The sequence below is a fragment of the Sciurus vulgaris genome (genome assembly GCF_902686455.1).
Source record: "Sciurus vulgaris genome assembly, chromosome: 6".
In the NCBI taxonomy this organism is placed as follows: domain Eukaryota; kingdom Metazoa; phylum Chordata; class Mammalia; order Rodentia; family Sciuridae; genus Sciurus; species Sciurus vulgaris.
This window is the reverse complement of record NC_136466.1, coordinates 77,664,894-77,691,673: the sequence shown is the minus strand read 5'-3', so window position 1 is coordinate 77,691,673 and position 26,780 is coordinate 77,664,894. Positions and strand designations below refer to the sequence as shown.

The 26,780-nt window shown below is 33.4% G+C and overlaps 1 protein-coding gene across 6 annotated transcripts in view; it reads left to right on the top strand.

The window, feature by feature from the left end:
* The window catches only part of FER (FER tyrosine kinase), a 513,195-nt gene that overhangs the window by 217,536 nt on the left and 268,879 nt on the right, over positions 1 to 26,780 (top strand). For 5 of the 6 annotated variants that reach the window (XM_079143515.1, XM_079143514.1, XM_079143517.1 and 2 more), the window contains 2 exons: positions 14,117 to 14,209; positions 19,603 to 19,806. In XM_079143515.1, coding sequence (XP_078999641.1) covers positions 14,117 to 14,209; positions 19,603 to 19,806 — 297 coding nt within the window. The remainder of the gene's footprint in view (positions 1 to 14,116; positions 14,210 to 19,602; positions 19,807 to 26,780) is intronic. The other variant, XR_013764376.1, reaches the window with a different exon arrangement.

Here is a 26,780-nt window from a genome sequence, read left to right as displayed (position 1 = left end):
ATTCTTTTCCAAGATTCTTTACTAATCAGATGATTCAGCTTGCTTGAGCACTTTTGCTGGTTCACATGCCTTGCTAAGAATTCATTGAATAATACAGTTTTTAATTACATTTTTAACTTGTTCATGCTTAGGAGAGAACTTTAAGAAAATGTGCTAGTCAGAATCCAATTTATGTATCTTGACAGTTCTTTAAAATCTTTTTTAGTATTATGGTATTTTAAAAATTCATATAAAAGGACTTCTGAAGAATAACAAGTAAACAAGTAAATAGTATGACAGATATCTATGTACATTATATTGTAAAGACCCAATTAAACCACTTTGTTCCTGATAGAGACTTAGTTTATATAATAGCTCTGAAAGCTTCTATCTCAGTGGACACTTAGAAAATGTAAGTTTAATGAAATTTTTAGAAATTATTTCTCATTTACCTCTTTTTAACAAATGGTTTGGTAAGATAATCCTTTTAAAATCCTATCATTCAGGATTATTGTTTAATTAAGATCACCTTTGTTGAAGTGCTATTTTCTTTTTTTTTAAATCCATTCTTTTTAGGTATATATGACAGTAGAGTGTATTTTGATATATTGTACATATGTGGAGCATAACATTCTGATATACATATGTGGAGTATAACATTCTAATTAGGATCCTATTCTTGTGGTTGTACATGATATGGATTTATACTGGTCATTATTCATATTTAAGGATAGGAATACATTCATTCTACTGTCTTTCCTATTCTCATCTCCCTCTCTTCCTTTCATTCCCCTTTGTCTAATCCAATGAACTTCTATTCTTCACCTCCCCACCCTCCCTTGTGGGTTAACATCCACATGTTGGAGGAACATTTGGTTTTTAGTTTTTGAGGACTGGTTTATTTCACTTAGCATGATATTCTCCAGTTCCATTCCTTTTATCAGCAAATGCCTTAATTTCATTCTTCTTTATGACTGAATAATATATCACATTTTCTTTATCCATTTATCTGTTGAAGGGCACCTAGGTTGATTCCATAGCTTGGCTATTATGAATTGAGCTACTATAAATCTTAATGTGTCTGCATCACTGTAGTATGCTGATTTTAAGTTCTTTGTATATAAACCTAGGGGTGGGATAGCTGGGTCAAATGTTGGTTCCATCCTAAGTTTTTTGAGGAATATTCATACTGCTTTTAACGGTTGCACCAATTTGCAGTACTACCAGCAATATATGAGTGTACCCTTTTCCCCACATCCTCGCCAACGTTTATTAGTTGTATTCTTGATAATTGCCATTCTGACTGGAGATGGAATCTCAGTGTAGTTTTAATTTGCATTTCTCTAATTGCTAGAGATGTTTAACATTTTTTCATATATTTATTGGTAATTTGTATTTCTGTGAAATGCCTGTTCAGTTCCTTTGCCCATTTATTGATTGGGTTATTTGGTTTTTTTTTTTTTTCGTTTTGTTTTGTTTTGTTTCTTTGGTGGTAAGTTTTTTGAGTTCTTTGTATATCCTGGAGATTAATGCTCTATCTGAGGTGCTGGTGGTAAAGATTTTCTCCCATTCTGTAGGCTCTCTGTTCACATTCTTGATTGTTTCCTTTGTTGTGTAGAAGCTTTTTAGTTTGATACTATCCCATTTATTGATTTTTGATTTTACTTCTTGAGTCTAGGAGACTTATTGAGGAGGTTGGTTCCTAAGCTGATGGAGAGTTGGGCCTACATTTTCTTCAAGTAGGCATAGGGTCTGTGGTCTAATGCCAAGGGCCTTGATCCAGTGCGAGTTGAGTTTTGTGCAGGGTGAGAGATAGGAATTTAATTTCATTCCATCATGTATGAATTTCCAGTTTTCCCAGCATCATTTGTTAAAGAGGTTATCTTTTCTCCAATGTATGTTCATGGTGCCTTTGTTTAGTATGAAATAACTATATTTATGTGGGTATGTCTCTGTGTCTTCTATTCTGTTCCATTGGTTGAAGTAATGGTTTCTAATTGGTATTATTTCACATGAAAATATCATGAATCCATCCAGTCGGTTATATAGTTATACGAATATACTACAATTTGGTAATACTGATAAAAGATCAGATTTATTTGAAATAAGGCATAGAAAGACTAAGCCATTCTGGTTGGAAACAATACAAAATAGTCTGAATAAATTGTATGATTTCTATACCTAATTCTATGTCTAGAAAATTATTGGTATTTTTTTCTTATATTAAAGGTTTTAAAAAATTGTACTGAGTTCTTTGCATGGAGTCTATCATTATACATATGTTTGTAGGTAGATACATATTTATATAGTTAAGATCATATCATATATATAATTTTATATCCTATTTATCACATTATAAGAATATAGTTATTAAAACTCTTTGCAGTCTTTATTTTAAAAAATAATACTGGTACTGGGGTAGAACATTTACCTAGTTTAAAAAAAAAAGTAATAGTGTACTTTTCTCAGCTTCTTATGAGTTTGAGATAGTGTTTTACCTTGTTTGCATTTTCTTTATTTAGTATATATTGACAAGTTACAGTTGTATGTATTTCTGGGGTACAAAGCGGTGTCATGCTTTTTTAATACAATGTGGAATGCTTAAGGGAAGTTACTTAACATACCATCACCTCAAATATTTAACTTTTTTTGTAATTAGAACATTATTTACTTTATTCTCAATAGTAAAATGTACATTACTCAATGATTAGCTGTATTCAGCATACTATGTAATTGATTTAGGAAAAAAACAGACTTATTTCCTAGCTGAAGCTTTGTCCCTTTGACTATCATCTACTATGCCCTTTCATAGTATAATATTAGGAATGAATATTGTACTCTACTTATTTGAGTTCACTTGTTTTAGATTCTATATGCAAGTGAGAATATTTGATATTTTCTTTCTGCATTTGGCTTATTTCACTTAGTATAATGTTCTCCAGTTCTATTCTTATTGTTGCAAGTGACAGAATTTCTTTTATAAAGTTCAATAGTACTTCATTTTGTGTATGTACACCACATTTTGTACATTCATACTTCCTTTGATGAGTACTTAGTTTGATTCCATTATCTTGGCTATTTTATATTGTTCTGCAATGAACATGAATATGTACATTTGAAATTATTTATTGGTTATGGACATTTCAGGCAAGTGTTCTGTATAGCAGTTAACCAGGTCAGATAAGTTAAAGCAGAAAAATTGTCCACTATTGTAACTGGTTATATCTAGAATTTCAAAGCAGATAATCAAGAATCTTTCCAAGTTTTACTTGTTACTGTGTTGACTTTCTTCTCAAGGCAGGAGGTCACACTATCTCTAGTGTGATAGTTTCTCTCAAAACAGCCAAGAATGGGACAAGCACTTAGAACCTGATTTATTTTATTATTTAAAAAATAATTTTTAGTTGTAGATGGACACAACATCTTTATTTATTTATTTTTATGTTTTGGGGAAGATCGAACCCAGTGCCTTGTACATGCGAGGCAAGTGTTCTACCACTGACTTACATCTCCAGCCCCTGATTCTTTTAAAACATATCCCCTGATTGGATTTTATTTGCTCATAATAGAAGTGCAGTATTACAATCACCACATTACTTATTTAAAATTTATTATTTTCTCTTCTTTTTTCAAGTCTTAGAATTTTCTTTTAGGCCCTATAGTTTCTGATTCCAGTCTAATAAATAAAATCTTGACTGAGGACTTGAAACTCCAAATGTTCCCAATTACTAGTTTCAGTAACAAAAGGAACTCTGAATAGATAAGCAGATTGTTGGTGTGGCACCAGAATACTAAATAGCATATTCATTCAGGAAACTTTTTAGATAGAATTGGAAACTTCGAAACATTTACAAAAATAAAACAGGTTCTTAGTAGTCTTCATAGTGTTCTTGTGATGTCCTCTGCAAAAACATACCTAGTTGTCAAACAAATCCTCCCTACCCCACAGAAGCAATCCACAGAGGAAAAAACAAAAGTAATAGAAATTGAATTTTTGAGACATCTGGCCTTTAGCCTTTTAAATTGCCTTCTAGGAATGTAGCCTTTAACTGTGTGGTAATTGGCTGTGATAGAAAATGATAACTCAAAATTGAGTCTGTAACTTTTGATACATTAATGGCCTTTGTGTTAGTGAAGAACCTTAACAAGTGCCTTTATGTTTTCTTGGTTTATAAATATAAATAAAATGATGACAGGTGGATCACTTATCTTAGTAAAATACTAAGTAAATGTGTCCAGTCTGGATATGGAAATACTTAGTAAAATACACATAAATACTTAGTAAAATACTTAGTAAAATACACATAAATGTATCCAGTCTGGATATGGAAATTCACAGATGACCACCATTCCTACCTAACAACCAAATACTCTGCTAATAAACTATAAAATATTAGTTTTTGACAAATTCACCGGAGAGCCAAGGAGAGAATGGAATCTATATGAGCCTAAATCCAGAAAGTGAGAAGCCTCTTATAGGAAAAAATAGACCCCTGACTACTTGTATCTTTGGTGAATCTGTATGAACACATGAATCCCAAGCTGATTTTTTGTTTTGTTTTGTGGTGCTGGGGATTGAACCCAAGGCCTTGTTCATGCTATGTAATTGCTCCATTACTAAAGCTTTGTCCCCAGCCTTGCTAATGAATTTTTGACAAACTGTTAATGACAGTGTGTAGAGTGGTGTGACAGATTTGAATCCAGAAGGGCCCAGTAGCTCCTACTAGTGGGTAGAGCAAGGCAGCATCTACCCACCAGCTCTTACTCAAGTGTTTTCACTAAATGAAACAGGGGATCAGATGAGAGATTTTAAATAAAATTCTCTCCACACCAAAAGGATGGATTGGTACATGGTGTGAATATGTTTTTCCCCATTCTGGGAGATGGCTGGTTTTAGGTAAGAAAGCTAAGTATTTTGTGTTTCACCTATAAAAGAATTCTCTGTAGGGAATTCTTACTGTTCATGGAGCATGGGCCAATGACCCTGTGAAGGTTTAGGGCTGACAGATGTTTCCTAGGTATGAGAATTAGGGGGTGGTAATTCAAACTAAAACTGAAACAAAGAGCAGATCAGTGGATTAACTATTGCTCTTACTTCAGCAGCCTGATAGAAAGGAGTAGGTATGCCCTTTTCTGGAGGTAAATATTATTGAATTCGGATACCTCTGTTCTTTTATATGAACTTTCTGGCATATGATCAAAGATTATGTAACACACTGAAAAGTAAAATGTGTAAACATAATAAAGAAAATAGACCCAGAAGTGGTCCAGATATTGGAATTATCAGTCTCTTTAATACAGCTATTACAGAAATACTAAGGGAAACAAAAGACAGGCAATGTGTGTGAAAAGATGGGGCATTTCAGAAGAGATATGGTTGTTATAAATATAGTATTGCTCAAAATGAAAAATAAAATAACAGAGCTGAGGAATTCATTAGATGGGCTTATTAGTGGATTGTATCACTGTGATATAGTGTATCAAGTCAGTGAGATGTGAAGACAGGTTGAAGTTACCTACATTGAACAAAAAGAAAAAGTGAGAAAAATATAACAATATATTTGTGACCATTGAATAATGCCAAATGGTCTAGCATACATGTAATTAGAATCTAAGAAGAAGATGAGAGAGAGATAGGGTAGAAAACATATTTGAAGGGTTGATTGCCAACACTTTTCAGCCCACAGGTTCCTGACATTTTACCATAAGTGTAGGTTTATATAACCTCATACATACCTGTGCACACACATACACAACATTTACTCATATCCTAGTTGACTGTAAAAAGTCAAGTGAAAAAAAAGGCACATTATGTGTAAGGGAATAATGGTATGAATTATAGCTGATTTCTCATCAGAAAGAATGGAAGCCAGAAAACAAAGTACTGAAATCAACCTTGAATTTTAGTTTTTATTGGTTCTTTTTAATTGTACATGACAGTAGAACCCAATTTGATATAATTATACAAGCAAGGAATATATCTCATTCTAATTAGAACCCTATTTTTATGGATGTATATTATGGTGAGATTCACTGTGGTGTATTCATATATGTACATAGGAAAATTATGTCAGATTCATTCCACTGTCTTTCCTTTTCCTAGCCCCCCTCCTTCCCTTCATTCCCCTTTGTCTAATCTACTGAACTTCAATTCCTCCACCCTCCCCACCATGCTTATTGTGGGTTAGCTTTCACATATCAGAGAAAACATTTGGTCTTTAGTTTTGGGGGACTGGCTTATTTCACTTAGCATGATGTTCTCTAGTTCCATTCCATTTATTAGCAAATGCCTTTATTTTATTCTTCTTTATGGCTGAGTAATACTCCATTATATATATATATATATATATATATGTATATACACCACTTTTTTGTTGTTGTTGTTGTTGTTTTTTGCAGTGCTGGGGATTGAACTCAGGGCCTTGTGCTTGCAAGGCAAGCACTCTACCAACTGAGCCATATCCCCAGCCCCCACCACATTTTCTTTGTCCATTCATTTGTTGAATGACACCGAGGGTGGCTCCCTAGCTTAGCTATTGTGAATTGAGCTGCTATAAATATTGATGTGACTGCATCACTATAGTATGCTGATTTTAAGTCCTTTGGGTATAGGCCAAGAAGTGGGATAGCTGGGTCAAATGGTGGTTCCATTCCAAGTTTTTTTCTGAGGAATCTCCATACTGCTTTCCAGAGTGGTTGCATCAATTTGCAGTCCCACCAGCAATATATGAGTTTACCTTTTTCTCGACATCCTCACCAAAATTTATTGCCACTTGTATTCTTCATAATTGCCCTTGTGACTAAAGGAGATGAAATCTCAGTGTAGTTTTAATTTGCATTTCTCTAATTGCTAGAGATGTTGAACATTTTTTCATATTTGTTGACCATTCATATTTCTTCTTTTGACAAGTGCCTGTTCATTTCTTTCGCCCATATATTGATTAGGTTAATGTGGGGTGTGGTTTTTTTTTGGGGGGGGTCAAACTTGGATTTGATAATCTGTGAAAATACCATGCAAAAATGAAGGCAAGCCCTGCATATGGTGCATGCCTATAATCCCAACTGATTGGGAGATTGAGGATTCCAGTTTTCAGGATAAGCTTAGCAACTTAATGAGACCCTGTCTCAAAAAATAAAAAATAAAAAGGACTTGGTATGCAGCTCAGTGGTAAATCACCCATGGATTCAATCCCTTGTGCCATCACCAAAAAAAAAAAAAAAAAAACAAAATCAAAACAAAACAAAAACAGACAAATTGCATTTCATTTCATACCCCATCAGGACACTTAATGCTTGCTGTCAGAAAATAAACGTCGGTGAGCATGTGGATAAATTGGAATCCTTGTGCATTTCCTGTGGAAATTTGAAATGTCTTAGCCAATGTGAAAAATGGTTTGGCTATTCCTCAAAAAGTTAAACATGAAATTACTATCTTGTCCTGTAGATAGATACCTCAAAGAACTGAAGACAGGTATTGAAACAATACATGTGCACACATGTTCACATGAGCATGATTCACAGTAGTCAAAAGAAGAAAACAGCCCAAGTGTCTTTGTTAATGTCAGTAATTTCAAAATAATAATAGCATATTTATGAGCATTTGTTAGGGTAAGGCAGAGAGGGGAGAGAAGAAAAAAGTGGGAGTTGGAGAAGGGGAGAGAGGAGGGGTGTGGAAGCTGCTATGAGAAGGGCGTGTGCATGGCAACGAGGTTATTTTGACTTGATAAAAAGAATTTGTTAAATGGAGTATTGAGCTGGGGAGTGGTGATGGTGTGCTTAAAGCTGGTGAAATCCCTTGATTACCAGACATCAGGGTTTATAATGAAATAATACTTCCACCCTTCCAATACTGTATTTCTTGTTTCATTAATAGTTTAAAAAGAAAATCAATATACTGCTGCTTTATTATTATCCCTTTATTGTTTTAAAAGCAGAATCTCAGTTAAGCTGAATCTTGGTAAGTTAATTCATAGGTATATTTTTCAAAGAACTACATTATACAGCTATTTATTGATCTAAATCTACCAACATTTTTGTTGTTGAGTCAGTGAGGTACTCATCAGAGAAGTGGTTGGTGTGCATCTTACACTTCTGGATAATTTATGCAAAGAATATTTTGAGGGATGAATAGGCAGAACACAATATTTTTGGGGCAGTGAAACTCTGTATGACACTATGTTGGTAAATACATGTCATTATACATTTGCGCAAACCCATAGAAGGTAGAACACCAAGAATGATTCCTAAAGTACACTGTGAACTCTGAGCTGTAATGATGTGTCAGGTAGGTGCTTCAGTAGCAACAGAAGTACTACCTGGTGGGGGACCTTGATAATAGGGGAGGCTTTGCACGTTTGGGGGCAGGGGAACATATGAGAATCTTTGTTTCTTCTCTCAATTTTACTGTGAACCTGAAACTGCTGTAAAAATGCAGCCTTAATAAAAAGAATTATATTTAACCATTTGGGAAACATATTTGGGAAAAGTACTAAGGAACATGGTTTGTACTTAGACATTAACTTGTAAGGGAGCTGATTATAACCTCTTGTTTGGGTCTTGTTTCCCTAGAGGCATCATCTTACTTAAGAAATAGAGAGTCAAGAAAAAAAGAATGATTCATTATGTTCTTCATCCTAGAGCTCACTTAAGTCTATTGTATTATACCACAGATTTCCTTAACATTGTTATTAAAATAAGACCTTTATTATATCATTCAAATCTTCCTTTTACACATTTGATTTACAGTTTCTTTTTTCAGCATATGAAGATATTTGACTCAGCAAGAGGGCTTTTTTTCTCTTAATAAATATTCTTAATTTACATGCTCAAGAGAGAAATACAATATAACAAACTAGTACTACTAGTACGACATAGTACTTCTAAAATTATTTACCATCAGTCATAACCCAATTGATAAAATAAATCATTTATGAACTATTTTAATACTTAAATTGTGTATGCTGGTGGAGATAGAAACCAAGTATCTTTCATTATCCCTAGAAAATCAACATCTGCAAAAGATTGAGTTACCTGTTTGTTTATCAATGCATTCCTTTTATAAAGGACATAGTGGTGTTTACAGTATTTCATTTACATTATGGGATCATCAAAAGCATAGAATTTTTTTCTGGAGACAGTCTTCTCTGGAGTATAATTTCCCTGTAATTTTTTCTTACAAAATCCCTGTGAATTTCATGGCTGCTTTGCATAAGAAGTCCTTAAGATATTTGGCACTCAGCCTGGCCTTGTAAGCATAAACATTGTTATCTCTTTCTTGGTTCTTCTTGCTTCCAGATTTGAAAAAGTATCTGACTGTTCCTGCAGGGCCAGATAATCACTTTAATTATTCCTTCCAAGAATGCTATTAGTTGGATTTATTTATAGAAGTCTGTAGGAATTAATATCTGGTTATTTTTAATAACCTATTGTTAATAAAAAAAAAAAAAAGTGTCCCAATGACAACTTTCACTGTAGTTTGTCTTCCCACTGTTTCATGTTCTGAGGGCACGTCAGGTATATAACTCCTGCCAACCTGATATGGAACTCTTATGTGGGGATTCCATCAATAATCAGTGCAGTGGAGTTGGATAATAATCATGGAATTTTTGACATGAAGATTTTATGTAGTCCGTTGCTTCCCTGTTTACTGATGTGGAAACTGAGAGCAAGGTAGTTAGTGATTTGCCCAGGTTCATGCTGTTTGTGCCTCCTGTTATTAAGAATCTTTTTCTTTCTGCTTAGGGTTCCTTGTAAGAATCTCACTTTGAGAACTGTTGTATGCCTTTAGATCAAACCTATCACTTATACAGCAGCTAAATAGTCATTTGATAGAGCTTTTGATTTTTGTCAAAGCTTCTCCAATCAGCACAACCCTAATTCTTCCCCTATATATCATTGCCTATGCTTTAGTTGACCAGGGATAGAGGTAACTTCTTGTATTGCAATTTGCAAGTTATTATTTTCTTACAAAATAATACTTGAAAATGCTATTAGTTGAATATTAATTTCAAAACCTGCTAGGTATGATTTTGTTTTAAGTAATTTATGTATTGCTTATTACAGAGTTTTAAAAATAATTGATAATATTTAAATTTTAAATTGTGAAAGTCTCAATTTTATATGTATGTATAGACATATAGACAAACTTAGGCATTGTATCCATGCTAATTACACTAAATTACACTAATTACACTTTTAATTCTCTTAAAGCTGCCATTAATTCTCAGTATAAAAATGAATCTGTCAATGAAACATATATATTTATATATGTGTATATATATATCGTTTGTATTTATTCACCCATATACATACATAAAACACAAGTATGGCGATAGGGAATATCTCATTTCATTATTATTTAATTTAAAAAGTAAAAAACTATTCCTAAATGAGATATGAAACCAAATTGCATCTAGAACTTTTCTTACAACATTTTCCTCTGGCATCTGATCAGAATATTATTTCATAACAGCAGGTTTGTTTTTTTTTTTTTTTTTTTTTTTTTTTTGCGGTGCTGGGGATGGAACCCAGGGCCTTGTGCTTGCCTTGCAATAGGTTTTTTTCATAGCATTGCCTCTCTCTGTCTTCCTTCACTGGTGCAGACCCCCTGCACTGTGTGGAGCTGTCTTTTGTTAGAATCCTTATGTGTTCTTTATCTGGAGAAAGCTCTTTATCTAGTCCTTACTTGGGGTGGGTAAAATGAGTGTATGGTTCTTACCATCTGTGGTCCAGAGATTGTTTCTTATCTCAGCTCTTGAGTTCTTGCAGGAGGAAATTTCTAGCAATACAAAAAAACATAGTAGACGTGTAATAAAATTTATTATAGGAAAAGGGAAAGACTCTTTCAAGGGAGAGTAGGTCCTCTCTAAAAATAAAGGGAGGCAGTTACCCTTTGTTCCCTAGTTTCATGGGGACCTCAGGGAAGTTTTTGGAGTGTCCCACCCAGATACCACATCTCAGCTTTTTTTATTGCCTCGGAGTTTTACTTGCCTTGGTCTGTGCTGACTGGTCCTGATTAGAACTTGCCTTTCAGATTTCATAGTTGGTGGGCTTTGCTTTTAATTTTTCTGTTTTTCTGAGTGTTAGAATCTTTGGTCTGTGTAAAGGTCACAGAACTCCCCCTTCAGGATATCCTGTGCCCTAATCAGCAGGGAGAAGTCTTACCTTCTTTTAGGTAGCAGGTTGTTTGCAGAGGAATGTGGCATATCCTAATGATTTAAGCCAGAGCAGACCCAGAATGACCTTAGGTAAATTGCTCTTTGGGTGTATTGCTTTTTAAGAGAAAACATGTGGAGTGCCAGTAGGTAGCACCACTCTATAGAATTACCCGCTTAACCTCATGTCCTACTATTCATGTCCATCTGCTACTTATCATCCTCACCAGCCCTGGCAGACCTACAGGCACACTTAGGCACTGTGTCCATGGTAAATGAAGGGAAGCTTTATAATTTTAATTTTTAAAGTAACCATTTAATTCTTTCATATAAAAATCAGCCTGTCAGTGAAGTCAGTGCAATTTGATGTGGTATTAGGTAGATTATAATTTAAAGTTTTTATTTAATGTTACATAGACGCGCTTTGGCAAATTAATTTCATGTTTTATTTGAGAAAATCTGGACACCAAGTAAGTTGATACTGGTTGAAATGTTTTATAAACTATTTTTATTTTGATTATTCCTATATTAAACTTAAGGTCTTATTATTTTTGACAGTATTTTTTTGATCAATCTATCTAAAAAAGTACCTTGAAAGGGTGTTTTCACTAACTGTACCCTTTTAAATACACAATATATTATGTTTTATAACAGCAGCAGTTTTCAAAGTCTTTTTATTCCATATCTGAATTCACAAATTAGATAATACGAGGTAATTCTAGTATTATCCTCTTAAAAAATGTTAAAAGGTTTTATGGGAAAGGGTTCTCTTTTTTGCTAGAGTTTGATGCCTAAGGTATAACTTGAGGGGAGTTAATATTTACCATCTTAGTGCATATAATTCATATGCAAATAAAATGCTTTCTATTACTTAAAATTCTCCCCTGAATTTTCTGCTCTTTTGTATGACTTCCCTTACAGTTTCCATTGTTTTTCTAATACTCTCATATGGGAACAATACTCTGTCTAGTATCTCAAGAGCATTGACTCAGATTAAAAGTCAAAATTCACAGAAGTGCCTCTTGCTTTCTTGTGAAGCTTTTCATTGCCAAACAGGTGAGATGAGCACTTTCATCTCATCTTTTTGTCAGTAGATGCAGTGGCAAGATGATGATTTCTATAGTTGAACAGAGTGAGGAAAGAAATTCCCTAAAGGAATAAGAAAAAGGGTAAGTTGGGCTGGGGACTGGAAGAACTACGGCATCATCAGTGCTTTCCAATGTGTTTGCTTCACGCCATCATAATACATTTCTTTATAAATATGCTTTATTCCCTACTATTACTCTCTTTATATCCCAGTCCTATTTTTTTTTCATTAGTTTTTTATTTCAGAAAACTCTGGAGGCATCAAAAATAAAACAATCCACACACACACACACACACACACAAAACCAAAGTTGAAGAAGGTGAGCATGCATTTAAGAAAGATCACTTACTTCATGGCTATTCTTCCTTCAGCCCTTCTTGTGGCTCCTTATAGTGATTTTTATTTTAGCTTGGTTTAATGTTTGCATGTAAAGTGAATGCTCACATTCCTAAGGTGATGATCATTTGTACTAAAGATTTACTTTCTTTAAGTATATTAAATATGTACATGCTTTTAAGTATGAATTTCCAATCATTTATAGTAATTTATTTATAAGTCACCTGAAAGTATTATTTTTTTCTGTTTTATACATGATCAAATTGATGTGTAGGTAATGATTTAAATGGCATCATAAGCAAGTTAGTAATGTGATGATGAAGTTGGAATCATCTCTTCTGTTAGAAAGTTGTCCTAAGTTTGTTTTAAATGATTAATTGCATGTGTTCATAGAATAATCAGAACTGTTAGCTCTGCATCTGTTTAGAAGGAAAAATAAATAAAAAAATAAAAAGTAGGAATAGGCAAGTAGAGAGGTAAAAGTTGAATTTGGGGGCGGGGAGCAGTACCAGGGATTGAACTCAGGTAAAAGTTGAGTTGTAAAAGGTAACCAAGCCTGTCTACTTTTACCAGAGACATACCCTGGTATTAGAGACAGGAAACAAAAGGTGTTGTGGCCTGTTTAGCTGATTTTCACAAGTGAAATGAAACATCACTACTGATGGAAGACATGGAAATACTGGACTTGACAATAGGAGCTCTTGTCCTTTTGTCTGCTGCTGATTAGCAGTTAAAATGTAGTTCATTGTAGGGAAATGGACCAGTGCTTCTGTTAAAAAACCTCATATGTTTTTTCTTTGTTCTTTTTACCTCCTAGTTTTCATTTTTTCTCTCCTTTGTTACCTTTCTACCTATCCCATTGGATCTGAAGATGTGAAAATGGATCTGAAGATGTGAAATTTTAAGGAAAAGTTTTTTTCAGTTGTGATATGTGACATCCAGAAATACACATCCTGAAGCAAATTACAATATAGATTGACTTCTTGTGGTAGTTCAGCCACTGTTGCCTTCTTATTTTATTGTCCCTACCCCTGAATCATTACCATCAATCATGTCATCATGATCCTCTTGCTTAACATCATCATAATGTGAATTTTTGGGAAAGGGACTAGGACTTAAGTGGAAGTCACTTTTAAAAATGTGTTCCATATAATTCTCTCATTTTTCCTTTTATTCTTTCTCTTGAAAATTTCTTACAACTATAGTGTTCTGTTATACTGATTTCGTATAGCTTGTGTGTGTGTGTGTGTGTGTGTGTGTGGTTTAACACTTGGTTTTCCTTCAATATCCTTTGTATTTCTTATTTTGTCCTATCTATATGAATGGTATATTAATTTCTTATTTTTTTTCCCAACTTAAGACATTTATTGAGAATCCAGGAAAGAAATTTCTATAGAGTTTATATGTACTTGTTTATTGGTATTTTTTGTCCTTAATGTCAGAAAGTTTATATTTAATTGGAAAACATGATGGATAAATTGTAAATAAATACATAAATACAAAAATGTGTGTATATCAGCTAGTTTACTATTGCTGAAGGCTTGTTTCTTAATTCCTCCAGGAAAGAAAAGAGAGGCTCTCCAAATTTGAATCTATTCGCCATTCAATTGCTGGAATAATTAGGTCTCCAAAATCTGTACTGGGCTCTTCAGCAGTAAGTAGGACTAACTCTGTATGTCACTGAAAATGGTTGTTCTTTAGCTTTTTTCTGATGTTTGAAAATTTATACTTATAAATAGAAAAATAAGAGCATAATTTAACTTTTTGTATGCATATGAATCTGTATATATGTCGATAATAAAGCATAATGTAACATTGATATTGGAAAGACAAATAACTTTTTGCAGTGGATCCTTCTTATCTGCAGGAGATATATTCTAAGATCCCTACTGGATGCATGAAACTGAGTAGTACCAAATCCTATATATCTTTTTTCCTGTACATAACTACCATAAAGTTTAATTTATAAATTAGGCACATAAGAATAACTAATAATAAAACAGAACAGTTTTAACAACATACTGTAATGAATGCTACACAAATATATGGTCTGTCTCTTTCAAAATATCTTATTTTACTGTACTTATTTTTCTTAATGTGACAATGTAAGATGATTTAATGCTATGGTTGCTTTCAGGTAACTGAAACTGCAGGAAGTGAAACTGTGGATAAGGAGAGACTACTGTATTAGAGTCTTCCTATACTATAGATGAATGATTATGGAAACATTTTATGTACTTTGGAGCCTTACTAAAAGAATAATATATACAAATTTGTTTTCTTGTGAAATAATACTTTTATAATAGGGATTAATATACGTGTATTTTAGAGTATATCAGTTTAATTGTTCATGTTTTTAAGAACATTTTGATTATAAAATTAAAGTCTGATATATTAATTTTTCAAACCTGGGTTTAGCATGTTACAGAGATAGTGGAATATTAGTTATCTTTAGAAAGAGCAATTTGGCCAGCCAAGATAGCCTGTGAACAAGTACATGGAACTGTTACTCTAAAGCATTAGCTTCCTATTTATTTGAAGGTTTTCCCTCAAATAACAAGTAAATGAGTTTTTGAGTTTTAATGTGAATGTGAATGTGGATGTTTTAAGCATGATAATCCAAGCTGCATAACAATTCCAAAACTACTCAGGTTTTAAATATAATTAATTTAAAGTTTAAATTATATTTAAAATAGTATATTATCTGCTATAATATACATTTCTCAGGGTGTGCTAATGTGGTAAATGTAAAAAATAAAACTTTTAATTACTTTAAATGATTTTTTTTTATTAAGGAAGTCTTAGGAAACTTGGTATATTAGCACAGTTAAGTTGTTTGCTTTATTGTGATATACTTCACATAACATTCACATTTTAAAGTGTACACTTAGTTGATTTTAATATCTAATCCCCTCAGAAAGATACTATATACCTGTTAGGAATTGGTTTTATGGTTGCATGTAGTTCTGTATAGTCACCATTCTAGCATACCCTGTTATTTTTAGCTAAAAACTAAACAAACTCAAAATCTTGGGTATTAAAAACATTGTTAATTAAGAAATTTATGAAGAAGAGTTTGTTGTTAGTTTCATTGTAGAAAGTAAACATTAGATAAAATATCTTTGTTTTGGTTAATGATCTCAGCACATGAAAAATTTATTAATTCTACTTTATTGCTAATGAAACACAATGTGTTGAATTACAGATAGGTCTTAGTGCCATTCAAGATAAAACCACTGTTCTAATTAATTTACATCCTGTTTGGCCTGAATGCAGATGACCCTGAAGACCAAACATTCAAATTTAAAATTTTTTTTCATTGTCTTAAGTATTAACTAATTCAATAAAATTTAAACTCTTTAGAAATTTGGAAGAAAACTGGCAGGAAGAACATTATTTCTTTTGTTTTTATTTTATATAAATAAAAAACCTTTGTGTTGAACTGCCAAACTCTAAATGGAATACAATATACTTCTAACTGTGGTTATATTTCCATTTATCTGGAAATAATTTTTGCTACCATCATGCATGTTCCTATTCAATAGGCCAGGTATTTTTCACCTTTGCAAACATTCGGTAATTCTCTTACTTCAATTTTATGACATTTGATTTTTCATCTTGTCCTAAAATTCCCAAGTTATATAGTGCTCTCAAATTAAAGGGGTCTTTTGGAATTTTTGAGAAATGTTTAGAATTCTATGAGTTATTTGTAGTTACATCAGAATATTAATATTACTACACTAGATTTGGAATAATTTATTACTTAGACTGTAAGGTTAAATAAATACATGTAGAAAAAGAAAATTTTGTCATTTTTATGATTATTCAAAATATATAAAAAAGTTTTAAATGTGTTGATATTTTATTTAATTTATTGGAGCTTGATGAGATTATACTTATATTTTCCATATTTTTTATTCCAGTTTTTGTTTTTTGTTATGGTTTATTTGGGTACTTAATTTTAATGGAAAAACAGATTTTATTTTTTTGTTTTAAACTTTTGTTTGTGCCTCTCAAAAACTCATCTCATCTTACTACTCAAATGTTTGAGATAAAGGCATACAAATTTTTATTACATACTTGACAACCTGAACTATGGTAAGAGAAAAAATGACCTTTCTTTTCCCCTGAAAAATATTCTTTCATTTTATATTACTGCCTCTTCATTGCCTCTTCATGTAAATGAATCTTTTTTATTTCATTTCACCAAATATGTTTTTTTCTGGAATATTCTTTCAGAATAAGACCTGGGGAAAATAATTGACTAGATGACTAGTGTGCTCAATGAGGAAAATTCTCTTATTAAGTATAACTTATTAACAGAATTAGATTAATCATAACTTTAGAAAAAGGGACTTCTTAGCCTCTTCCATCTTTGGCAAAAATCTCAGGTAACTTAACCACCAATAAAAAATCTTTCCCCAGTGAGGCTTAGAAAGAGCCTTTCATTTTTGATACCATTGTAAGCTCTCATCATGCTAGGTTTTGTTGCTTATACATCCTACATTCTATTACTACCAAGCTTGCAAAGTTGTATTATAATTTCACTGAAATCATATTAATAAAAATGTCCTTGCCAGTGCTTCTAGAGAAGTCTTTGATGGCCCTGGGCAGAGAATATGTATGTGTGCACAAAATTTGATATACACTTATACTCACAAGAAATTTGAACTACATCTCATAGTAGCATTTTCAAGGGAATGGAGAGAAACAGATCTCAAATGTCCCTTTGTAACCCCACAAAACTAATAAACCCATAGAACTCAAGTGACATCATTATGAGATAGCAATATGGGCTCCTTCAGACTTTTTCAAAAAAAAAAAAAAAAAAAAAAAAAAAAAGCCTGAAACTTAAATATATTCTCAGGTTGATTTTTTCCCCTAAACATTCATCATCTTCAAAACCTTATATGAATTTCTTGAGTGTTAGATCAACTTTTATACTTCAAACTACTTTTCAGACTTAATGAATTCTCTAAAGTCTGCATTCTCCCAGTTCTAAATATACACTTGGATGGAAAAGTTAGCTAAGGTAAGAAATCAAGCATATGACAATCTTGGTTGTGATGCTTTCCTATTATGTAGACCTCCTTGAGAGAGAGATAAAAACAAGTCCCTTCCAAAGATGTCTCATTGAATTTTTTATATTCACGCCATTTTGCCACAAGAAACCTTAGAAATATTTCTTATAGTAAAAAAAATTTATGGACTACAGTTAGATTCATTGTGATAAGTTTTAAAAAATAAACATCTGCTTATTTTTACTACCTTCAAAAGTTATAAACTATTAGTATCAATATGCAAAAGAAATTTGGATAGATGATGCATTTATTTTTAAAAACTGTTCTTTTACCTCTTAGGTGGTTGTTCCTACCTCTTAGAGTTGTTCCTAGTTCATTATTTACTTTGTTCTTTAAATACAGTTTTGGGAACACATTTAAATTTTTGAAGTATCATCTTTATCATAATTATTACTAAAAAGGTTTATTTCATTTATAAAAAATTACCATTTATAGTCACACCTGTATGTATTTTTAGAAATTGAAACTGTCATAAGTAGAAGTTAAAAAACCAAATGTATACTTTTCTTTAAGTCTATTTAGAACACATTATCACTTTATTTTTATTTATTTACTTTTAATCAATAGAATGAGTTCAGGATAATGTGAAATGGGTCTTGTACCAGTGTTTTGGGTCTCTTTGGTGATACCAAACAATGAAGAATTTTCACTTACTACAAAGACACCATACTTTGGTCCTACAGGGAGTTTATAATATCAACTCATAAAGCCTTATATGCAAATATTTGACTTTTATTTATTGTGTTAGTCAACTTTCCATCACTGTGACTAAATTCATTGTGATTTTAAAAAAATCTTATTAGAAGATGATGTTTATCTGGGCTTATGGTATAAGAAGCTTTAGTCCATAGGTGGTTGACTCCATGGATTTTGGGCTTATGACATCACAGTATATATTGGCAGAATCACTTAGTGAAGATGCTGTTCACTTCATGTCAGCCAGGAAGGAGAGGGGGAGAGAGAGAGAGAGCGAGAGAGAGAAAGAGACAGACAGACACACACAAATAGGAAGAACCTAGGGTTCCAATATCCCTTCCAAGGACATGTCCCCAAATGTCCTAGCTTCTCATTTTCCTGTTTATAAATTACTTTCTCAGGGGGTATTATGCATATTGTATCTTGATAAACTTTAGAATTAATGCAGATTATTATATCTTACCCACAAAGTACTCATTCCATTTGGGTCAGTTTAGTTCCTGTGAATGAATAAAATATAACAACAATGATTTTACTCGTGATCAATTAGAAAAATTTCAATTAAATATAATTGCTTCTTAATTATTTCTACTATTTTGTTATTAGCATTTGACTTCTAAAATAGTAGACAATTTACTTTTCCTGTTGTATTCATGGCTTATAATCCTCCCCTGGTTTTTCCATGTGTTTGTAATTGCATATTAGTGATGAGGTTTTTCCTAAGGATTTATATCATTGCTGTATGGCAGCTGTGTGGCAGAGGTAATGGTTAAGGAAGTCCCATCAGTGAGAAAATGCCTAGGAAGGCAACTTTAAGGTAAACCTGAAATGGTGCTCCTGGAACACATGGCAAGGATAGTCTACAGCCTATGTGGTCAAGAGTTAATTCCATAAAGAGAAATAAATTTAACTTAAATAAAAATGAAGTTGTGATAAATTTGTCTTCATAATTTCTCTGGTTGGTAATTTTAATACATAGATTTATTTACAATAAAGTGAATGTGACTGTAAATGCTAACTTTAAATGCTAATATTGGATTATGGTAGATGGAAAAACCAGAAATACTGAAGAAATGTATTCATGGTAAACTTCAATGCTGATGCTCCAGAAGATATTTTCTCAAAAAATTATGAAAATTTCAGAAATTTCAGTTGGTTAATGACAGGGAGGAACACATGTAGAAAACTATTTATAAATAGCTATGAATTTTACCAGAAAAAAAATAATCACTGCTTTCTCTAATTTAGTTTTTAAAAAATATTTGTTCAGCTCTCTGATGTGATCTCCATAAGTGAGAAGCCCCTGGCGGAACAAGATTGGTACCATGGTGCAATTCCCAGGATAGAAGCACAAGAACTGTTAAAACAACAAGGAGACTTCTTGGTGCGAGAGAGTCATGGGAAACCTGGTGAATATGTCCTTTCTGTATATTCTGATGGACAGAGGAGACACTTTATCATACAATTTGTTGATGTACGTTTCCAGTTTAGTTCATGTATATATTTTGATGTAGTTCTTTGGAGTATAATTATGATAAAATAATGAATGATTTGTGATAAATGTTTATAACACTTAAAATTTAACACCTAACTTTTCTGAATTTCTTAAATATGATGCTTCAAAATTAACTAAAATGTTAAGTCCTAATAAGGAAATGTGTATTTTAAATATTTTGCTTCAAAATAGTTTTGACACATTTTAACTAAATTTAAATGTATTAGTATTTAAAATAGGTTAAATTTGAACAGTAAAGGTATTCTAAATTAAAAATGAAAACAATGTGAATATCATTACTTTTCATTATTCTAAGGAAACCTAAAATTATGAAATGTATACTTTTGAGAATATCCCTTGAAATTGTTTTCAAAATGGTGCCATGAGAAATTTTTAAGAAATATTATATTAATACTGATAATAAGTGCATAGGACAATGATACTTGAATTGGTTTTGTGATTAAGGATTATGGTTTTTTCTTTATATATAATGGTTTTTGGTATTAATAAACAATAAATAGAAAATTGTGAAATTTCAAAAATGATCCATTCACATTGCTTATTCTAATGCTAGATTATTATTATTATTATTATTATTATTAAATTATTATTTCCATTATTATTTTGGTACTGGGTATTGACCCCAGGAATGCTTTACCACTGAGTTACATCTCCAGTCCTTCATTACTTTGAAACAGGGTCTTGCCAAGTTGCTTAGGCTGACCTGGAAGTTGCAGTCCTTCTGCCTCAGTCCCTGGAGTTACTGAGATTATAGGCATGTGCCACCATGGCTGGCTAATGATAATTGTTTTTTGAAAAATTTTAAGTATTGCTAAACTGCTTTATATATTTGTTACATTTCCTTTATTGAGCATTAAACAGATGAAGACTAATTTCAAAATTTGTGCTCAAACCTTTTGAGAAATTTTATTTTATTTTTTTCCTCTTCCTTTTTAAATTTTTTTTATTTATTTATTTTAATTAAAAAATCATAAACTTACATAGGGCAATGTTGTTTGATTCATTCTGTTATTTTTTTCCCTCCCCCCCACCCCTCCCACCCCTCTTTTCCCTCTATACAGTCCTTCCTTTCTCCATTCTTACCACCCTCCTTATCCCTAACCCTAAACCTACCCCTAACCCTAATGCTAACCCCTCCTACCTCCCCTTATATGTCCTCATCCGCTTATCAGTGAGATCATTGTCCTTTAGTTTTTTGAGACTGGCTTATCTCACTTAGCATGATATTCTCCAAATTCATACATTTGCCTGCAAATTCCATAATTTTATCATTCTTCATGGCAGAGTAATATTCCATTATATATATATATGCCACAGTTTCTTTATCCATTCATCAACTGAAGGGCATCTAGGTTGGTTCCACAATCTGGCTATAGTGAATTGAGCAGCTATGAACATTGATGTGGCTGTATCTCTGTAGTATGCTGATTTTAAGTCCTTCGGATATAGGCCAAGGAGTGGGATAACTGGGTCAAATGGTGGTTCCATTCCAAGCTTTCTGAGGAATCTCCATACTGCTTTCCAGAGTGGCTGCACTAATTTGCAACCCCACCAGCAATGTATGAGTGTGCCTTTTTCCCCACATCCTCGCCAACACCTATTGTTGCATGGGTTCTTGATAATCACCATTCTAATTGGGGTGAGATGAAATCTTAGGGTAGTTTTGATTTGCATTTCTCTTATTACTTGAGATGTTGAAGATTTTTCCATATATCTGTTGATTGCTTGTACATCTTCTTCTGTGAAGTGTCTGTTCATTTCCTTAGCCCATTTGTTGATTGGATTATTTGTATTCTTGGAGTAGAGTTTTTTGAGTTCTTTATAGATTCTGGAATATAGCACTCTATCTGAAGTATGAGTGGCAAAGATATTCTCTCACTCTGTAGGCTCTCTCTTCCCATTACTGATAGTTTTCTTTGCTGAGAGAAAGCTTTTTAGTTTGAATCTATCCCAGTGGTTGATTCTAGCTTTTATTTCTTGTGCTATGGGAGTCCTGTTAAGGAAGTCTGATCCTAAGCCAACAAGTTGAAGGTTTGGACCTACTTTTTCTTCTATAAGATGCAGGGTCTCTGGTCTGATTCCGAGGTCCTTGATCCATTTTGAGCTGAGTTTTGTGCAGGGTGAGAGATAGGGATTTAGTTACATTCTGTTGCATATGGATTTCCAGTTTTCCCAGCACCATTTGTTGAAGAGTCTATCTTTTCTCTATTGCATATTTTTGGCCCCTTTGTCTAGTATGAGAAAATTGTATTTATTTGGGTTTGTGTCCCTGTTCTCTATTCTGTACCATTGATCTACCTGTCTATTTTAGTACCAATACCATGCCGTTTTGTTACTGTTGCTTTGTCATAGAGTTGAAGATCTGGTATTGCTATACCACCTGCTTCGCTCTTTCTACTGAGGATTGCTTTAGCTATTCTGGGTTTCTTATTCTTCCAGATGAATTTCATAATTGCTTGCTCTATTTCTGTAAGGTACATCATTAGGATTTTAATTGGAATTGCATTGAATCTGTATAGCACTTTTGGTAGTATGGCCATTTTAACAATATTAATTCTGCCTGTCCAAGAACATGGGAGATCTTTCCATCTTCTAAGGTTTTCTTTAATTTCTTTCTTTAGTGTTCTGTAGTTCTCATTTGTAGAGGTCTTTCACCTCTTTTGTGAGATTGATTCCCAAGTATATTATTTTTTTTGATGCTATTGTGAATGGGGTAGTTTTCCTAATTTCTCTTTCTGAAGATTCATCACTTATGTATAAAAATGCATTGGATTTATGAGCATTGATCTTGTAACCTGCGACTTTACTGAATTCACTTATGAGTTCTAGAGTTTTCTGGTGAAATTTCCAGGTCCTCTAAATATATAATCATGTCATCAGCGAACAGGGATAGTTTGAGTTCCTCTTTTCCAATTCGTATCCCTTTAATTTCTTTGGTTTGTCCAATTGCTCTGGCTAGAGTCTCAAGAACGATATTGAATAGAAGTGGTGAAAGAGGGCATCCCTGCCTTGTTCCAGTTTTTAGGGGGAATGCTTTCAGTTTTTCACCATTTAGAATGATATTGGCCATGGGCTTAGCATAGATGGCCTTTACAATGTTAAGGAATGTTCCCACTATCCCAGTTTTCTCTACTGTTTTGAGCACGAAGGGATGCTGTATTTTATCTAATGCTTTTTCTGCATCAATTGAAATAATCATGTGATTCTTAACTTTAAGTCTGTTGATATGGTGAATGACATTTATTGATTTCCGGATGTTAAACCAACCTTGCATCCCTGGGGTAAAACCCACTTGATCGTGGTGCACTATCTTTTTAATATATTTTTGGATGCGATTTGCTAAAATTTTGTTGAGAATTTTTGCATCGATGTTCATTAAGGATATTGGTCTGAAATTTTCTTTCCTTGATGTGTCTCTGTCTGGTTTAGGTATCAGGGTGATATTGGCTTCATAAAATGAGTTTGGGACGGTTCCCTCCTCTTCTATTTTATGGAATACTTTGAGAAGTATTGGAATGATCTCTTCTTTAAAGATTTTGTAGAACTTGGCTGAGAACCCATCTGGTCCCAGACTTTTCTTTGTTGGTAGGCTTTTGATGACTTCTTCTATTTCATTGCTTGAAATTGATTTATTTAAGTTTTGTAAGTCCTCCTCGTTCAATTTAGGTAATTCATATGTCTCTAGAAACTTGTTGATGTCTTTGAGGTTTTCTGTTTTGTTGGAGTATAGATTTTCAAAATAGCTTCTAATTATGTTTTGTATTTCACTCGTGTCTGTTGTGATATATCCTTGTTCATTCCGAATTTTAGTAAATTGAGTTTTCTCCCTCTTTCTCTTTGTTAGTGTGGCTAAGGGTTTATCAATTTTGCTTATTTTTTCAAAGAACCAACTATTTATTTCGTTAATTTTTCCGATTCTTTTGTTTTAATTTCGTTGATTTCGACTCTGATTTTAACTATTTCCTGTCTTCTACTATTTGGTGTTGGTCTGCCCTTCTTTTTCTAGGGCTTTGAGCTGTAGTGTGAAGTCGTTTATTTGTTGATTTCTACTTCTTTTGTTGAATGCGCCCCATGAAATAAATCTTCCTCTAAGTACTGCTTTTATAGTGTCCCAGAGATTTTGATATGATGTGTCTTTGTTCTCGTTTACTCTAAAAATTTTTTTTTATTTCCCTCCTGATGTCTTCTGTTATCCATTCATCATATAATAGTGTATTATTTAATCTCCAGGTATTGGAGAAGTTTCTGTTTTTTATTCTGTCATTTATTTCTAATTTCAGTCCATTATGATCTGATAGAGTACAAGGTACTATCTCTATCTTCTTGTATTTGCTAACAGTATCTTTGTGGCATAAGACATGATCTATTTTAGAGAAGGATCCATGTGCTGCTGAGAAGAAAGTGTATTCGTTCTTTGTTGGATAGTTTATTCTATATAAGTCGGTTAAGTCTAAATTGTTGATTGTGTTATTGAGATCTATGGTTTCTTTATTCAATTTTTGTTTGGACGATCTATCCAGCAGTGAGAGAGGTGTATTAAAATCGCCTAGTATTATTGTGTTGTGATCTATTTGATTTCTGGAATTGAGAAGGATTTGTTTGATGTACATGGATGAGCCGATGTTCGGGGCATAGATATTTATGATTGTTATGTCTTGCTGTTTTATGCTTCCCTTAAGCAGTATGTAATGTCCTTCTTTATCCCTTCTGACTAGTTTTGGCTTGAAGTCCACATTATCTGAAATGAGGATGGATACTTCAGCTTTTTTGCTGTGTCCGTGTGCATGGTATGTTTTTTCCCATCATTTCACCTTTAGTCTATGGATATCTTTTTCTATGAGATGAGCCTCTTGCAGGCAGCAAATTGTTGGATTTTTCTTTTTAATCCAATCTGCCAGTCTATGTCTTTTGATTGATGAGTTCAGGCCATTAACATTCTGGGTTATTATTGTGATATGATTTGTATTCCCAGTCATTTGACTCATTTTTGTTTTTTGACATGATTTGGTTTCTCCTTTATTTGGCTATTCCTTTAGTCTAGTTCCTCCCATTGCTGATTTTCATGGTTGTTTTTCATTTCTTCCTCATGGAATATTTTGCTGAGAATGTTCTGTAATGCCAGCTTTCTTTTTGTAAATTCCTTTAGCTTTTGTTTATCATGGAAGTATTTTATTTCGTCGTCAAATCTGAGTGTAAGTTTTGCTGGGTATAAGATTCTTGGTTGGCATCCATTTTCTTTCAGGGCTTGGTAAATGTTGTTCCAGGCCCTTCTAGCTTTTAGGGTCTGGATTGAAAAATCTGCTGATATTCTTATTGGTTTCCCCCTGATTGTAATTTGATTCTTTTCTCTCGTGGCCTTTAAAATTCTGTCTTCATTTTGTATGTAAGTTATTTTCACAATAATGTGCCTTGGTGTGGGTCTGTTGTAATTTTGTATATTTGGAGTCCTATAGGCCTCTTGTACTTGGTTTTCCATTTCATTCTTCAGATTTGGGAAATTTTCTGATATTATTTCATTGAATAGATTGTTCATTCCTTTGGTTTGTTTCTCTAAGCCTTCCTCAATTCCAATAATTCTTAAATTTGGCCTTTTCATGATTTTCCATAATTCTTGTAGATTCTGTTCATGATTTCTTACCATCTTCTCTGTTTATTCAACTTTGTTTTCAAGATTAAATATTTTGTCTTCAATATCTGCGGTTCTGTCTTCCAGGTGTTCTATCCTATTGGTTATGCTTTCTATGGAGTTTTTAACTTGGTTTATTGTTTCCTTCATTTCAAGGATTTCTGTTTGGTTTTTTTTCAATATCTCTAACTCTTTATTGAAATGATCTCTTGCTTCCCGTATTTGCTCTTTTAACTGTTGATTGGTGCGATCATTTCATGCCTGTATTTGCTCTTTCATCTCCTCCTTCAATGCCTGCATTTGCTCTTTCAACTCCTCGTTTGCTTCCCAGATTGTTTTAATTGTGTGCATTCTGAACTCCCTTTGTGACATTTCTTCTGCTGTGCTGTCATTGGGTTTTATTGATATAGTATCTAGTTTTGTTTGGGACATTTTCTTCCTTTGTGTTCTCATATTGGTTAGATGTCAGTGGGATTTTGTGATATTGCAGAATTCTTCTATTGGCTTCTATTATCCCTGTAGATTTCCAGTGTATCACCTTCCTGCCTTCAGTAGCCTGAAGTCTTGGAGTAACTTGATAATGCAGTGCTTCCAACGAAAACTGCCCCTAGTCCCCTACTGGTTCCAGGACTTGGAGCAGGCTCTGTGTGGAAAGGCTCTCACTGGGGGGTCTGCTCTGAGAAGCTAGCCTGGAAAGGCACTTCCTGCAGGAGGGGCCCAGGTTGTGGGCTGCTTGGGGAAGTCCCTCTTCTGGTCCTTGAAGCAACCTGTGGGCAGGAACTCGCCTCCCTCTTTCAGGGACTTGAAGCTTGGTTCTGTGCAAGAAGGCTCTCACTGGGGGGCCTGCTCCGAGATGCTGGAGAATCTGGCCCTGTGGGAGGAGCCCGGGGAGGACTCTAGCTGCTCTGCCCTACTCTAATAAGCCACCCGAATCTGGGCCTGCCACCCGGGCAGCACTTCACTGGGTAGGGGAGACCCACCCCGAGGCTCTATTTTAGTCCGAGTCTCTCAATGCCTCCCCTTCTTGAATCCTGGGTTCTGGAGCGACTGGAGATGCAGTCACCCTCTAGTTTACCATCTTGGATTGCATTTGAGAAATTTTAAATGCAAGATTTTAGTGCATGAAAAATTGATTCATCCATTTCTTTTTGTTAAAATTTTTTATTGTTCCCTTTTAGTTACAGATAATGTTAGAATTCATTTTAACATAATAAAAAGACATGGAATATAATTTGCCCAAATTCTGTTCCCTTTAGTTCCCTTTTTTCTTTCTTCCTCCCTCTCCCCTGCTATTTACTTTTAGATT